Here is a 13,590-nt window from a genome sequence, read left to right on the forward strand (position 1 = left end):
AAATTCTCCCTTTCTTCATAAATTCTTCCTAAATTCTTCCTAAATTCTTCCTAAATTTTAACTTACTTTACTGATGATTTATCACTTTATTGATGATTTATCATTTACTTTATTGATGATTTATCATTTACTTTATTGATGTTTATCACTCATTTTAGTGATGATTTATCACTTATTGATGACTTATCACTTTACTGATGATTTATCACTTACTTTATTGATAAGTTATTGCTTATTTTACTGATGATTTATCACTTTATTGGTGATTTATCACATTGATGATTTATCACTTTATTGATGAATTATCACTTATCAATACAGTAAGTTATCACTTATTTTATTGATGATTTATCACTTACTTTATTGATGATTTATCACTTTATCAATAAGTTAGAACTTATTTTATTGATGATTTATTACTTCTTACTTTATTCATGATTTATTACTTTATTGATGAGTTATCACTTATCAATAAAGTTATCACTCATTTTATTGATGAGTTATCACTTCATTGATGATTTGTCACATTTTATTGATGAGTTATTGCTTATTTTAATGATGATTTATCATTTTATTGGTGATTTATCATTACTTTAATGATAAATTATCACTTTATTGACGATTTATCACTTTATTGATAATCTGTCACAATGAGTTATCACTTTATTGATGATTTATCACTTACTTTACTGATGACTTATCACTTATCAATAAAGTTATCAGTTATTTTACTGATGATTTATCACTTTATTGACGATTTATCACTTACTTTATCAGTGTGGCTGGAGGTGGAAATGTTCCTCAAGGTGAAGGCAGTTTTGGGGTGGCTGTTGCTCGACTTCCGACCCACGGATTTGTTCCTGCTGGGAATTCCAAAGTCAATCACAGATGGCAAAATAAAGCAACCACTTTAAGAACAGCTGCCTCCCAAAATTCTGCCCTCAGGGAGATCCTGTCTCAATTAACAGCTCGTTAACGGCACTGCTGGATGAGTCTGTCTCGAGGCAATGGGGGGAACGAGGGGTTGGTTGGTTTTGGGGTTTCCTCTTGAATTATTTTTGGGGCACTGAGGAGGTTTTGTGTCTCTACCTATGCTGGGAGGGGAAATAACGAGAATATCAAAATCCAGTGGTTCTTAGAGCCCTTGGAATTCTTGCAGCCTGCTGGGAGTGAGAACTCAACCTCCTTGCTACCAACCACCTTGATCATCACTCCCTGGGACTGTCCTGTCCAGAGGATTCTTCTTCTGCTCAAGGAATTGCTGAGAGCCTTGACTTTTCCCAGGAGAAAACTCCTCAGATTTCAAACCAGGTCTCATAAAACCCTGAAAATGGCCCTGGGCACCTCCAGCTCCTCCACAACCGTTCCCACCAGGCTGGATGAAACCAGGTTCCTGAGTCCCGCTGGGCCCTCAAGAGAGGAGGGATTTAGGGTGCCCCACCCACCTGTAGGCCTCTTGGCTCCTCTTCCTCATCTCCTTTATCCATTTATTCAGGAGGGAGTTCTCCCTGCGGTACCAGTAGTAGATGCTCATGGTCAGGGCCGGGAGGAGGAAGAGGAAGACGACGAGGAGGGCGATCAAAGCGGCCTCGTGGTCTGGCAGGGAAAGAACAGAGGGGAGTGAGGGGCTGGGAGACGCTGGGGAACACTGATCCCACCTGATCACCTCAAACTGGGCACATCACTGCTGATCCCACCTCTGGAAAGGGAGCAGGACCATCCAGCAGCCTCTCATGGCAACGGGCGGCCACCAAGCAACTGAGGTGACCACAACCACTGACCATGGACTGTGGGACTGCCTGGACAGACCCAACCCAGCCCCTCGGGGAGCAGGGCTGCCAGCAGCTGTATCTCCCCATTTCCCCTTCTCCTGGCATCATTCCAGCCCCAGGAGCAGCAGAGAAGCAGGGACTCACTGTTGGGCTGCACGGGGCCGCTGTCCACGCTGCCCCCCAGCCCTGGCTCCTGGCAGTAGGGGGGAGCCCAGCCGGCATCACAGTGACAGTTCTTGTTGCTGTTGCAGACCTGCAGGGAGAGGAGGAGGGTTGGAGACCACCAGGGAAGGTGTGGAAGTGGTGGCCTGTGGGGTGGGGACAAGAGTAGGTGGTGGGTGACAGGAATTCAGGCTGAAGGAGCTTGAAGCCCTGCCAATGTTCACCCCTTGAACATCAGGGAATCACAGGATGGGCTGGGTTGGAAGGGACCTCAAAGGTGATCGAGTTCCACCCCCTGCCATGGGAAGGGACACCTTCCACTAGACCAGGTTGCTCCAACCTGGCCTTGGACACTTCCAGGGATCCAGGGGCAGCCACAGCTTCTCTGCCCAACCTGCACCAGGGCCTCAACACCCTCACAGGGAAGAATTTCTTCCCAATATCCCATCTATCCCTGCCCTCTGGCACTGGGAAGCCATTCCCTGTGTCCTGTTCCTCCATCCCTCATCCCCAGTCCCTCTCCAGCTCTCCTGGAGCCCCTTTAGGCCCTGCAAGGGGCTCTCAGCTCTCCCTGGAGCCTTCTCTTCTCCAGGTGAACCCCCCCAGCTCTCTGAGCAGAACAAAAGGGTCAATGTGGGTGTTTCGCAATCACATCCCTCCCTACAATCCAGCAGATCTCCCACAGGTTGCTGTTGCCTCATCTCACAAAGCCCCACATTCCACAGAGCTCCAACCCTTGCAACCCTTTGAGCTTTGGACAACAATGTCTCTTTGTACTTCCTTATTTTTTTGCAGTCCCAGTTGCCTTTCTAACCCTTGTTTTTCTCACAGAGGGAACAGGCACCTGCTCCGAGCTCTGAACACTCTCAAGTTCAAACTGGACCCTGATCCAAACTGTGCAGATGGTTCCTACATCAGGAATGATTTCCTGCCTCTCACTCGGACACGGGTGAGCAAAGATCCCAGCTCAGCCTCACCTGGAGCTGGTGCCCTGGGACAGATAGGAAAGGCAGAAATCCAGAGGGCTCATCCCTGGGGGGAGACACTTGGTTTGCCTTAAAAATCCACTCCTCATCCCAGGATTTTTCGGGAAGTCTTGGGTCATAACTCACCCCGTGGCCGTTGCACCGGGAAACGCACTTTTCCAGCTCAAAAAGGGAGGCGTTCTGGCACCGGCGGTCCTTGCAAACCTGGAGAAGAGCCAGGGAGGTTAGAGAGAGACCCAGGAGAGACCACACTGATCTTCTGAGGGCTTCCCTGGGGGTTCTCTGGAAGGATGTTGTCCTTCAGGACGTTGTCCGTTGGAAAATGCCATTGGGATAAATCACGTCGTTCCAGGTCAATGGATTTCACTCCGATTTTCGGCCCTGCCATTCCCACATCCAGGACCAGCCACCACCACTCCCAGCCCCCTCCCCTGCCAACCCACCTGGCAGCTCCTGGACAAATAGTTCCCCATCTGGCCTTAAAACTCAGCCAAAAAAAAAAGAAAAACGCTGCTGGATTTCAAACCCAGCCACGTTCTGGCCTCCCATCCCAAACCGGGATGAAAATTCCGCTGTTCAAATGCCAAATAGGGAAGGAAGTATCATAACAGTCAACTCCCTCTGGCAGACACCCCTGCTACCGTGTCCTCCACCAGGCCTCTGCCCTTCCTCAGCTCAAAGGGGCTGCAAAGGAGGCCAATTCCCAGTTAGCTCTGGATTTGCCATGTTGGTTCCTAACACGGCTTTCCCCCGGGAAACAATTTCTTCGTGGGAGGAAGCCTCATCCATAAAATCCTGTGGCAATTCTTGCTGGGGTTGCTCTGCTATGAATTGAACTGGAAAAGAAGCTTTGAGGCCAAGGAGAAGAATTTGGTTGCCTGAAAACCTCTGGTGATGCCCAGAAATGCCCCAAATAAGAAGAATTTGGTGGCCTACAAACATCTGGTGACATCTAGAAACGCCCCAGATGAGAATTTGGTTGCCTACAGACATTTGGTGATGTCTGAAAATGCCTCAAATGAGAATTTGGTGGCCTGCACACATCTCGAAACGCCCCAGTCGAGACATTGCCGGGTTGCGCGTGGAGGAAACCACGTCCCACGTCCCGTTGGCCAAGACCCAAAGTCCACGCTAGAGCTGGGAAAGAGCCCAGGAGATGATGGTCTCCTGCAGGAGATGATGGTCTCCTGCAGGATCCCCCAACCCCAGGAAGGGGCACTCACCATCCCATCTCCACACTTGGTCCCTGTCATCACCAGCCCGGGGTCGGACAGGTCGTCCTCGTCGTCCCTGGCCGTGTACATGTAGGTGCCCCTGCACTTCACCTCACGCCCGTTGAAGCGGATCGTGGTGTCGATGGACACCGTGTTGGTCCCCTGGGGCTTCTTGGCCGAGCTCTGGCACTGGATCTTTCCACACATGGCATCCCTGGGAGGGGGAAGAGCTGAGGTGAGGGTGGGAAGTCCTTCAGTCTCCCTGCCTGTCACCCCACGCCCGCAGGATCATCTCCCTCGGGATTCGTGGGCGCGCCGGGTTGTGACTCGGCAGGTTCGGGAAGGACTTGGATAAATCATGGACAGCACAGAGGAATGGTGGAGGGAACGGTCAGGGGGTCCTCTAATATCCCTGGAATACTCTCAGGCACATGGTGGGATTTTTAGGGTGTCCTGTGCAGGGCCAGGAGTTGGACTCGATGGAGTTGGACTCGATGGAGTTGGTCCCTCCCAACTCAGGATATTCCATGATTCCATAAACTGGGAATACCGGGGAGCACACGCTCCCCAAACAGCATCCCCTGATGCTGTCTTTGATCTTCCCACCAGGCTGTGCTGGGAGGTGCTGCCTGATGGGACAACAGGATCATTTGGGTCGGAAAAGAACCTCAAGACCACCAAGTCCAACCTCCTGGCACTGACGGAAACAGAGTCCAGGAGGATGTGGTGGCTTCCTCAGGCCCCAAAAACGGGCCTGACCCCAGAGGTTGGGGTAGGAGCCTCCCAGTCCTGTCCAAGGGGTGGGTACAAAGGGGGCTGTGGGTGCAGGAGGAGGAGATGGGGCACCCAGGGGTGCCAGGGCTGCGCCCACCTCTTGTCACACTTGACGTAGCGCCCTTGGCTGTCCTTGCCGCAGTTGCCGTAGGTGTTCCCAGCCATGTTCACGTCCTGGAAACAGGCGTCTGGAGCTGGCCAGGCACCTGCAGGGAGGCAGGAAAGGTCCCATTGGGATGAGGGAAAGCAGGAAGTGGGGAGAAGTACTAAAAATGGGAGCAGCAGCTGGATGTTCGTGGAGAAAACACCATGGAAAAGTCTCCTGAAGAGCTGCTGCTGAGGGTGCTGGACGAGGGACAGCACAAGAGGGATGAAAGTCCCTTTTTTCTGAGGTCTTGCAGAGGATTTTGGTCACAGAACCATAGAGTGGTTTGGGTTGGAAGGGACCAAAGCCCATCCAACTCCAACCCCCTGCCATGGGCAGGGACACCTTCCACTAGCCCAGGTTGCTCCAAGCCCTGTCCAACCTGGCCTTGGACACTTCCAGGGATCCAGGGGCAGCCACAGCTTCTCTGGGCAATCTATGCTAATGTCCCTCCACCCAATACCCTCCAACCCCACAGGTAGATGCCATGGAGAGGGGTGGGAAGGAGGCCAGGCCGGAGCTGGTGGGACTCACCTGGTCCCCAGAGCTGGACACACTGCTGGTGGTGGGTCATGCACATCCCATTGTTGCAATAGGCCTCTCCATAGGCACAGGAGGAGCCATCCAGGAGGTACACGTTGGCTGGGCAGTAGGGAGAGGCACCAGTGCAATATTCCGGGAGGTCACAGGATCCCGCTGCTTCCCGGCACATCGTCCCGGCCGCCTTCAGCTGCCGTGGGAGGAGAGACAAACTGAGCCAAGGGGATGAGGTGGGATTGGCTGCTGCCTCCTGGCACAGCCTGGGGACATGAACCAGCTGGAATGTCCCCTGTGGGACCATATGGGGTCGTCAAGATACGGAGATACATTCCTGGGCTGGACCACAGCCAGAAAGCTGCCAGAGGAGATTCTCCTGAAGAGGGAGTTTTGGGAAGTTCATGGAGTGACAGGTCAAGGGGGAATGGCTTCCCATGGACAGAGGGCAGGGTTAGATGGGATATTGGGAAGGAAGGAATTGCTGGCTGTGAGGGTAGTGGGGCCCTGGCCCAGGTTGGGCAGAGAAGCTGTGGCTGCCCCTGGATCCCTGGAAGTGTCCAAGGCCAGGTTGGAGGGGGCTTGGAGCAATGTGGGCTAGTGGAAGGTGTCACTGCCCATGGCAGGGGGTGGAACTGGATGGTGTTTAAGGTCCCTTCCCACCCAAACCATTCCATGATTCTCCTGCAGACACAAGTTTACACATAACCCTTGTCTGCCACGGCAGAGTTTGACCTTTTGGATGTGCAGCACGTGATTCCTGAGGGAACAACGGGGCCGTGTGTCCATGCTCATCCCATGGGCATGGAGGGGACATGTTGGGGGCACGGTGGGGGCACGGTGGGGGTCTCACCTTGCAGTTGTGGCAGCAGTCCCCGTGGGCACACTGGGCCCCCTCCTTCAGCGTGCAGTTGTGAGCGTTGCAGCAGGGGTTGGTGCACTCCTGCACGGGAGGAGAAGGCAACGCTGTGGTCGTGGTTCCATGACTGTGATCCCATCCCTTCCCTATCCCTTCCCCCAGCACCTTTTCCACCCCTCACATCACTGCCCTTCTCATTTTGCCAGAAGGGAAATCGAGGCACAGAGGGGATGAGGAAGAACTGAGCACTTGGGAGGGAAGTCCAGAAGGAAGCCAGGACCGGGTTAAATGGATTTAGGAAGGTGGGAGTGGGATGGAGTCCCTGAGGTGACCAGCAAACCCTCTTCCCTTGGAAACACCCCTCTCCACGTGGTCTTTTTTGACCTCTACAGGGAAGGGATGCAACAGCAGCTCTTACCTCCACCTCCCCACAGTCACAGTCTTCTCCTTCCTCCCGAAAGCCGTTGCCACATTTCCGTCCCACCACCAGGTCCTTGGTGTCGGGCAGGTTGAAGAGGCACATCCCACCTCCCTTCTGGAAGTAGTTTTCCAGCTGCCTCTTGCTGCAGGAGCTGAAGACGCGAGGGAAGGGGTGTCTGTGCACGGGACAGAGAGGGAGGGATGGAAAATGGGGTCGTCAGGACCAGGAGAAGGTGGAAAACCACAGTTAGAACTGGGAATTAAGCACATTTGGCACAAAACCTTCCAGGATGGATGGGAAACGGGGTCATCAGGACCAGGAGAAGGTGGAAAACCAAAGTCAGAACTGGGAATCGAGCACATTTGGCACAAACTCTTCCAGGAGGGATGGGAAATGGGGTGATCAGGAGAAGGTGGAAAACCACAGTCAGAACTGGGAATCAAGTACATTTGGCATGAATCCTTCCAGAAGGGATGGGAAAGAGGGTCATCAGGATCAGGAGAAGGTGGAAAACCAGTCAGAGCCGGGAATTAAGGACATGGACAAAATGGCACAAAGCCTTCCAAGGGCAGAAGCCATGAGTCCATGAACTTCTCCCACCCCAAGTGGCACGGGGTGAGCACCAGAACAACAACCAGAGGACACTCCCAGAACCCCAAAATCCTCAGGAATGGGATGGAGGGGACAGGTAAAGCCACCCTTGGAGCATCAACCCTCCAGCATGGAACCTCTTAGAGGTGGAGACCCTCGTGGTGAGACCCTCCAAGCCCAGGAGCACCAACCCCTGCAGGATCTGTGAGCTCCAGGCTGGTGCAGATGCCACCTCTGTGCCCCTGCACCTGGGACACCACAAACCCCCCCGAAATAACCACAGGGCAGGTCCCCACATCTGCTCAGGATGTCAGTTAAAAAGATGTTATCTCTGAACTGCTGAGGGGAAATAACCCTCTGGGGCTCTTCAAACACCTCCGGGGTCGTGACGGGTGAAAATCATTGAAAAAATTAAAGAAATACGGGAAAGCATCACCAAAAAAATCCCACAGAACAGCGAAAGAAATAATTAGAGCCTAAAAAGTGTAAGGTTATTTTTCCAACAGCCCAACCAGCCTGAGGAGCTGGAGAGAAACCGGTTTTCTAGAGGAACTTGGAGCTTGGTTCTTCTGTAATTTTGTAAAGTTTGTGGGTTTTTGTGTGACTGATGAAGAATCATTTCCTCCTTCTTACTAATGGTTTCATTTCCTCCTAACCCTGAAAAAGCTGTTTTATTTCATGTCAGGACACCGCGTTCTTTGAGATGACACAGAAGGATGTTTTGTAAAAGTGTTTTTGAAACCTGAGGGAAATCTGGAGAAGTTCTAAATCCCTGCAAGTTCTGGGAGGTGAGAAACTCAATATACCCAATATTGAGCAATGTGCAAATAGGGACAGGTTGAAGACAGTCAAAAATGTCCTTTTCCCCACCAAAATCCCTCCAGGGAGAGGTTAAATCCCATGGGATCAGTGCCAGGGTCTGACAGCCCTGAGAGCCCCACCCTGAAACAACACTGGGGGGTTTCCATGATCTTTATTGATTGGAAGAGCAGGTGGGATCAAATAACAGGGAATAAAACTGATTTTCTGCACTGCAGGGATATCTGGGATGAGTGTGTTGTCAGGAGATGGAAAACCCAAAAGGAGAAGGACTTTGGGGCGGGAAGTGGCACCAACCAGATGGATCTGATACAGCTTTGGCCTGAGTTAAAGGGTAAAAGCAAGGAAAACAAGCCCTGGATGGATTCCAGAGAGCAGGAAAACTAATGCCTGACACCCTGGACATCCTGCATCCAGATTTAGGAGTGTTGGGATGAGGGATGTGAGCTCATCCCACCCCAGCCCTGCAGTGCCACAATTCCCCATGGGAATGACGGGGGACTGGGCACCCCTTGGCCCTCTGGTCTTACAATAAGGGGTAATTCCTTTGAGCTGAGGTGTGGGACAGAGCAGGAAAACACCTTGAATTCCTGGGATATGTGTGCCAGAAAACATCCATCTGCTTCCATCCTTAGCTATTTTGGGATGGGGCTGCTACTCCTCTGCTGCCCTTTGGAGACCACCAGCCCTGCTCACACCTGGAACCTGGGATGTGCTCGCTCCAGGGAATCAGAGAACAGTCACACAGTGGTTTGGGTTGGGAGGGACCTTAAAGATCATTCAGTCCCACCCCCTGCCATGGGCAGGGACACCTTCCACTAGACCAGGTTGCTCCAAGCCCCATCCAACCTGGCCTTGGACACTTCCACAGTTTCTCTGGGCAACCTGTGCCAGGGCCTCACCACCCTCTGAGTAAAGCATTCCTTCCCAATATCCCACCTAACCCTGCCCATCTGTGAATTCCCATTCCCTCTTGTCCCCTTATCCTGTCCCTCCATCCCTTGTCCCCAGTCCCTCTCTAGATTTCCTGGAGCCCCTTTAGGCCCTGCAAGGGGCTCTCAGCTCTCCCTGGAGCCTTCTCTTCTCCAGATGAGCCCCCCGAGCTCTCCCAGCCTGGAGATGCTGAGATTCCCTCCCCAGTCCCAGCCCACCCAGCTGCAAACAGCACCCACACCCTACTGGGGGGGCTTTGGGGACACATCCCACCCCCAGCAGGTCTTACCCTGTGGCTGCTGCCATGACACAGCCCCCTTGCTCTGGTGTGGCCTCCACACAGCAGCCCTGGGTGTCGTGGACCATCCCGAAGTTGTGGCCGATCTCGTGGGCCATGGTGGCAGCGGCTCCGATGGGCTGCTCCGCGTGGTCCTGCACAGGGAGGGGGGACGGGTCAGCCAGGAGGGAGGGACAGGGCTGATCCTGCAGTTGGGAATGGGGGTGGGCTGCTGGAGGGACCACAACATCCCTGGGACTGCAGCTGGATCCCACAGGACAAACATGGAGAGGGTTGGAGGAAGGTTCACGACACAAGTGGGGTTTGGTCTCCGGGAAGTCCCACGTGGGACTGTTGGGAAGGTCTTTTGCTGGAGCCAACTTCTCAAGGCACATCCCAAAAACCAGCACTCTGGGTGACCCCCACCACCCTGCCCAGGGATCACAGGTCACCACGGCCACCACCATCACAACCAGGGCCACCATGAGGAGGAGGATCAGAGTCACCTGGGCAGAGATGACCCCACAACACCAGGGAGCACAAGCAGGGGCTCCTCAACATGAGGGGCAGCAGCATCGCAGGAGACCCCAGTGCTGCTGGAATCTGAGGGTCCACATGGGGTGGGAGACCTTTAAACCAGCCCCTTCTCACCCTCCTTAGTACCTGGTCAACATCTGAGAGGGATAAGGAGCCACCAACATCCTCACTCACTCCCAGGTTGTACCCCAGGACCAACCCTGGATGGTTGATCCTCCCAATCCAGGGAGAACTCCTCTGAGTGGCAATGAGGTTCTCCAGCTGGGAGAAGCAGCAGGGACCCCTCACAACCTTCTTACCACGCTGACACCTCCGGAGTTATCCATGCTGCACATCCCCTCCAGCGGGGCCATTCCGATGGTCGTCCCCCCGAACGTCTTCCCTCTGCCCGGGAAGGAGAACGGAGCGGGAATTCAGCCCCCACCCCCAGGGTGGTTTGGGCACCCCGGTGCCATCTGGGCCCGGGGACAGCGGGGCAGGGGGGTGCTCACGTGAGGAGCTGGGCGTTGTCGTGCTTCTTGCGGGACCTCAGCGACTTCTTCCACTGCAGGAAGGCCCAGAGCGTGGCGTTGGCGTCGCTGGTGACGGCGCAGTGGTCCCGCTCCGTCCACACCTCCAGCCCGATCAGGGCCACCTTGATGTTCAACAGCCTGTAAAACTGCAGGGGAGGCAGGGATGGAAGGGATGGAGGCGGGATTCGCTGGGAATCCTCCGTCCCTGCCGGTGGGTCTCGGCGCGTCCCTCCAGCCGGGTGACTCCGGGACAAATTTCTCCCAAATCCACCTGCAAGCACAGGCTCTACAGGCACAGGAGCCAGGCAGGGTGGTGTGATGCCAACCACGGGCTGGCAACACCTTAGTATATCCCTCCTGTGCCAAGGAAGCTGGCACTGATGCCAGGGCAGGACTTCGCTGCTGCAGCCCGGCCCAAAAAAGCGATTCCCACCACGTTCATCCCAACCCCCAAATTCCTTGATGGGTGTGCCCAGCCCTGGCACAGCTGCCCAGGGCAGTGGTGGAGTCCCCACCCCTGAAGGGATTTAAAAGTTGTGTGGATGTGGCACTTGGGGACATGGTTTGATGGCAGCCTTGGCAGTGCTGGGAATGGTTGGACTTGATGGACTTGGAGGTCTTTCCCAACCTAAATAATTCCGTATTTCTGTGATTCCTCGCCCTAGTGACACGAGGACTGTCCCTGAGGGCCACCACTAGGTTGGCACTAAGATCAGGTGCTCTCAAAGGCCCTGGGAGTAACAGGGGTGGCCAAAAGGGCCCGGCAGGTCCCTCACCTTGTCCACGTAGTTGGCGATCTCCACGATGCGCTGCTTGGTCTGGCCCAGGTTGAGGTTCTGGTTCCTGTACTGCAGAAAGGTGGGGATGGGAAAAGGTCACCAGAGGAAAATTGGGAAGGGACACAATGAGGGGACTTGGTTTTTTTGGCAGGGGACCAGGTTTCCGTCCCCCCCTCAGCGCTCACCAGTGTGTGATCAGCAACGATGAAGAGCTCCATGTACTTCATGGTCCTCCAGGCATCTCTCCTCGCCTGCAGGACACACACACAAGGCTCAGAGGGAGGGCCAGCCCATGGCTCTGGGCATCTTCCACCTCACACACCTCAGAGCTGCTCAGGAGGGACAGCTGGGAGGGGAAGCTGAGGCGTGAGGTGACAAGGAACATTTGGGTGTCTCCAAATGAGGTCCCAGCACCGGTGCCCAACCCACATGTCCTCTCTCTGGGGGTCTCTTGCCCAAACTCAGACCAGGTAAATCACCCACACAGACCCCTCATGCCCCACCTGCCTGCACAGCCCTGCCCAGGTGCCAGGGAGATGGGCACAGGGCATCAGGAGAGGTGCAGAGAGCCCCGCTCCCAACCCTCTACCCCTTCCCAACGGACCCCAAGGTGGATTTACCCTGCGGTGCCCCGGCTGGAAGAGCTGGGCAATGTCAGCCACGGTGTTCCCCAAATCATCTCCGTGCCCACAGGTGCCAGCTGGGATGGGCAGGTGCTCTGCTCTGTGGATGACGTGGTGCCCCAGCTCGGGGGGGTCCAGGGGGCTCAGGTAGTAGCTGGTGTTGCTGCTCAGCACTATGAGACCCCTGGAAGAGGAGAATAGCCCCTGGTGACTCCTGTGGTGCTTCCACTGTGGTTCCCTCAGTCCCTGAGGCCCCACAAGCTTGTGGCACCTCAGCTTGGTCCACACCCAGGGTGGGAGCAGGGATTAGAGATGGGGGTCTTTGTCCAAACAGCCCCAGGAGCGAACACACCCTCGGCATCAAAACCATCAGACCACGTGAACAAAGCTCAGTTCTGAGGGTCTCGCCCCCTCCAGGGGTGAATTTCCTTGAAGGAAGCCAATGCTGCCAGAAAATTGTTCTCTCTCCCCTCACCTGCCCACTCCTGGGGTTGGGCAAAGGATGGGAGAAGGGAGGAGAAGGATGGGATGGGAGCAGTGGAAAAATCAGCCCCGTGAACCATCTGGAGCCGAGATAGAGGAGCATCGGTGCTGCTCCAGGGGGGGATCCCTGCAGGGAGGAAGGAGCAGTGGGTCCATCCCACCCTCTGCCAGCCCCACAACGCCCCCACCCTGCCTTTTTCCATACCGTATTCCCGAGCAGGTGCTGAGGACAACCCAGGAGCCGCCGTAGCCACGGACGTGGCCGTGGTAGTGACAGTGCTCCTGGAGAGAGGGGATGGAGACCATCAGTGCAGACCCTCAGCAGGGCTGGGCAGCAGCAAACCCCGCGTGCTGATCCCCAAAAAAAACAAACCACCAAAACCCGTTTCCCATTTCCCGGCCAGGGGAGCCGTGTCCCTCCACGCCGGGAGGATCCGGGAGGGAGGCGGGAGAACCGGAGTTCAGCCCGGGACACAGCCGGGCCCGGCGCTCTGGAAGGGTGACAAAAGACCGGTGGGGGGACATCGGGGAGGGCCTGGTGCTGCCTGTGTTTACGTCCCGAGGTGCTGAACCGCGGCCAAGAGATACAGGAGCCGCGTGCGGCCGCATTCCAGCTGCCACAGGCGCCGGGGATGCTGCCAGGGAAAACGCAGCGCCCCGCCCCACCCCGCCCGAGACGGTTTTGGCTTCATCCCAAAAAACAGAGGTGACCCGCACCCCCCCCCCCCCCCCCCAGCACCCACCGTGTGGTTGGGGGTCACGGTCACGGGCTGTCCGTCCCCGCTGTAGTGAGTCTCCGAGTATCCCGGAGCCAGCAGCCTGCGGAGAGAGGAGGGATGAGCAGCCTGGAGCTGCTCCCGGTGTCCCAGCACAGGGACACGGCGAATCACGCAGAGTCGTTTAGCTCGGAAAAGACCTCTGAGATCATCCAGTCCGACCTGTGACCCAACCCCACCTTGTCACCCAGCCCATGGCACCGATGCCACGTCCTGTCTGTGCTTAAACACCTCCAGGGAAGTGACTCCACCACCTCCCTGGGCAGCCCATTGCAGTGTCTGATCACTCTCTCTGGGAAGAATTTCTTCCCGATGTCCAACCTAAACCTCCCCTGGCATAAATGGAGGCTGTGCCCTCTTGTCCTGCTGGTTTCCTGGGAGCAGAGCCCGACC

The 13,590-nt window shown here is 55.1% G+C and overlaps 1 protein-coding gene across 1 annotated transcript in view; it reads right to left on the bottom strand.

Moving 5' to 3' along the window:
• ADAM33 (ADAM metallopeptidase domain 33) overlaps positions 1 to 13,590 on the bottom strand; it is a 49,506-nt gene that overhangs the window by 4,428 nt on the left and 31,488 nt on the right. Inside the window, exons 8-24 of the mRNA XM_027660523.1 lie at positions 13,165 to 13,240; positions 12,627 to 12,703; positions 11,936 to 12,122; positions 11,501 to 11,566; positions 11,313 to 11,384; positions 10,516 to 10,682; positions 10,324 to 10,408; positions 9,500 to 9,642; positions 6,865 to 7,042; positions 6,441 to 6,530; positions 5,588 to 5,783; positions 5,006 to 5,114; positions 4,144 to 4,348; positions 3,047 to 3,124; positions 1,917 to 2,025; positions 1,446 to 1,596; positions 770 to 860 (exon numbers count right to left, since the gene is read on the bottom strand). Of these exons, the coding sequence (XP_027516324.1) occupies positions 770 to 860; positions 1,446 to 1,596; positions 1,917 to 2,025; positions 3,047 to 3,124; positions 4,144 to 4,348; positions 5,006 to 5,114; positions 5,588 to 5,783; positions 6,441 to 6,530; positions 6,865 to 7,042; positions 9,500 to 9,642; positions 10,324 to 10,408; positions 10,516 to 10,682; positions 11,313 to 11,384; positions 11,501 to 11,566; positions 11,936 to 12,122; positions 12,627 to 12,703; positions 13,165 to 13,240 (2,080 nt within the window). The remainder of the gene's footprint in view (positions 1 to 769; positions 861 to 1,445; positions 1,597 to 1,916; positions 2,026 to 3,046; positions 3,125 to 4,143; positions 4,349 to 5,005; positions 5,115 to 5,587; positions 5,784 to 6,440; positions 6,531 to 6,864; positions 7,043 to 9,499; positions 9,643 to 10,323; positions 10,409 to 10,515; positions 10,683 to 11,312; positions 11,385 to 11,500; positions 11,567 to 11,935; positions 12,123 to 12,626; positions 12,704 to 13,164; positions 13,241 to 13,590) is intronic.

The sequence above is a fragment of the Corapipo altera genome, unplaced genomic scaffold, assembly GCF_003945725.1.
Source record: "Corapipo altera isolate COAL_440 unplaced genomic scaffold, ASM394572v1 295, whole genome shotgun sequence".
Taxonomy (NCBI): Eukaryota; Metazoa; Chordata; class Aves; order Passeriformes; family Pipridae; genus Corapipo; species Corapipo altera.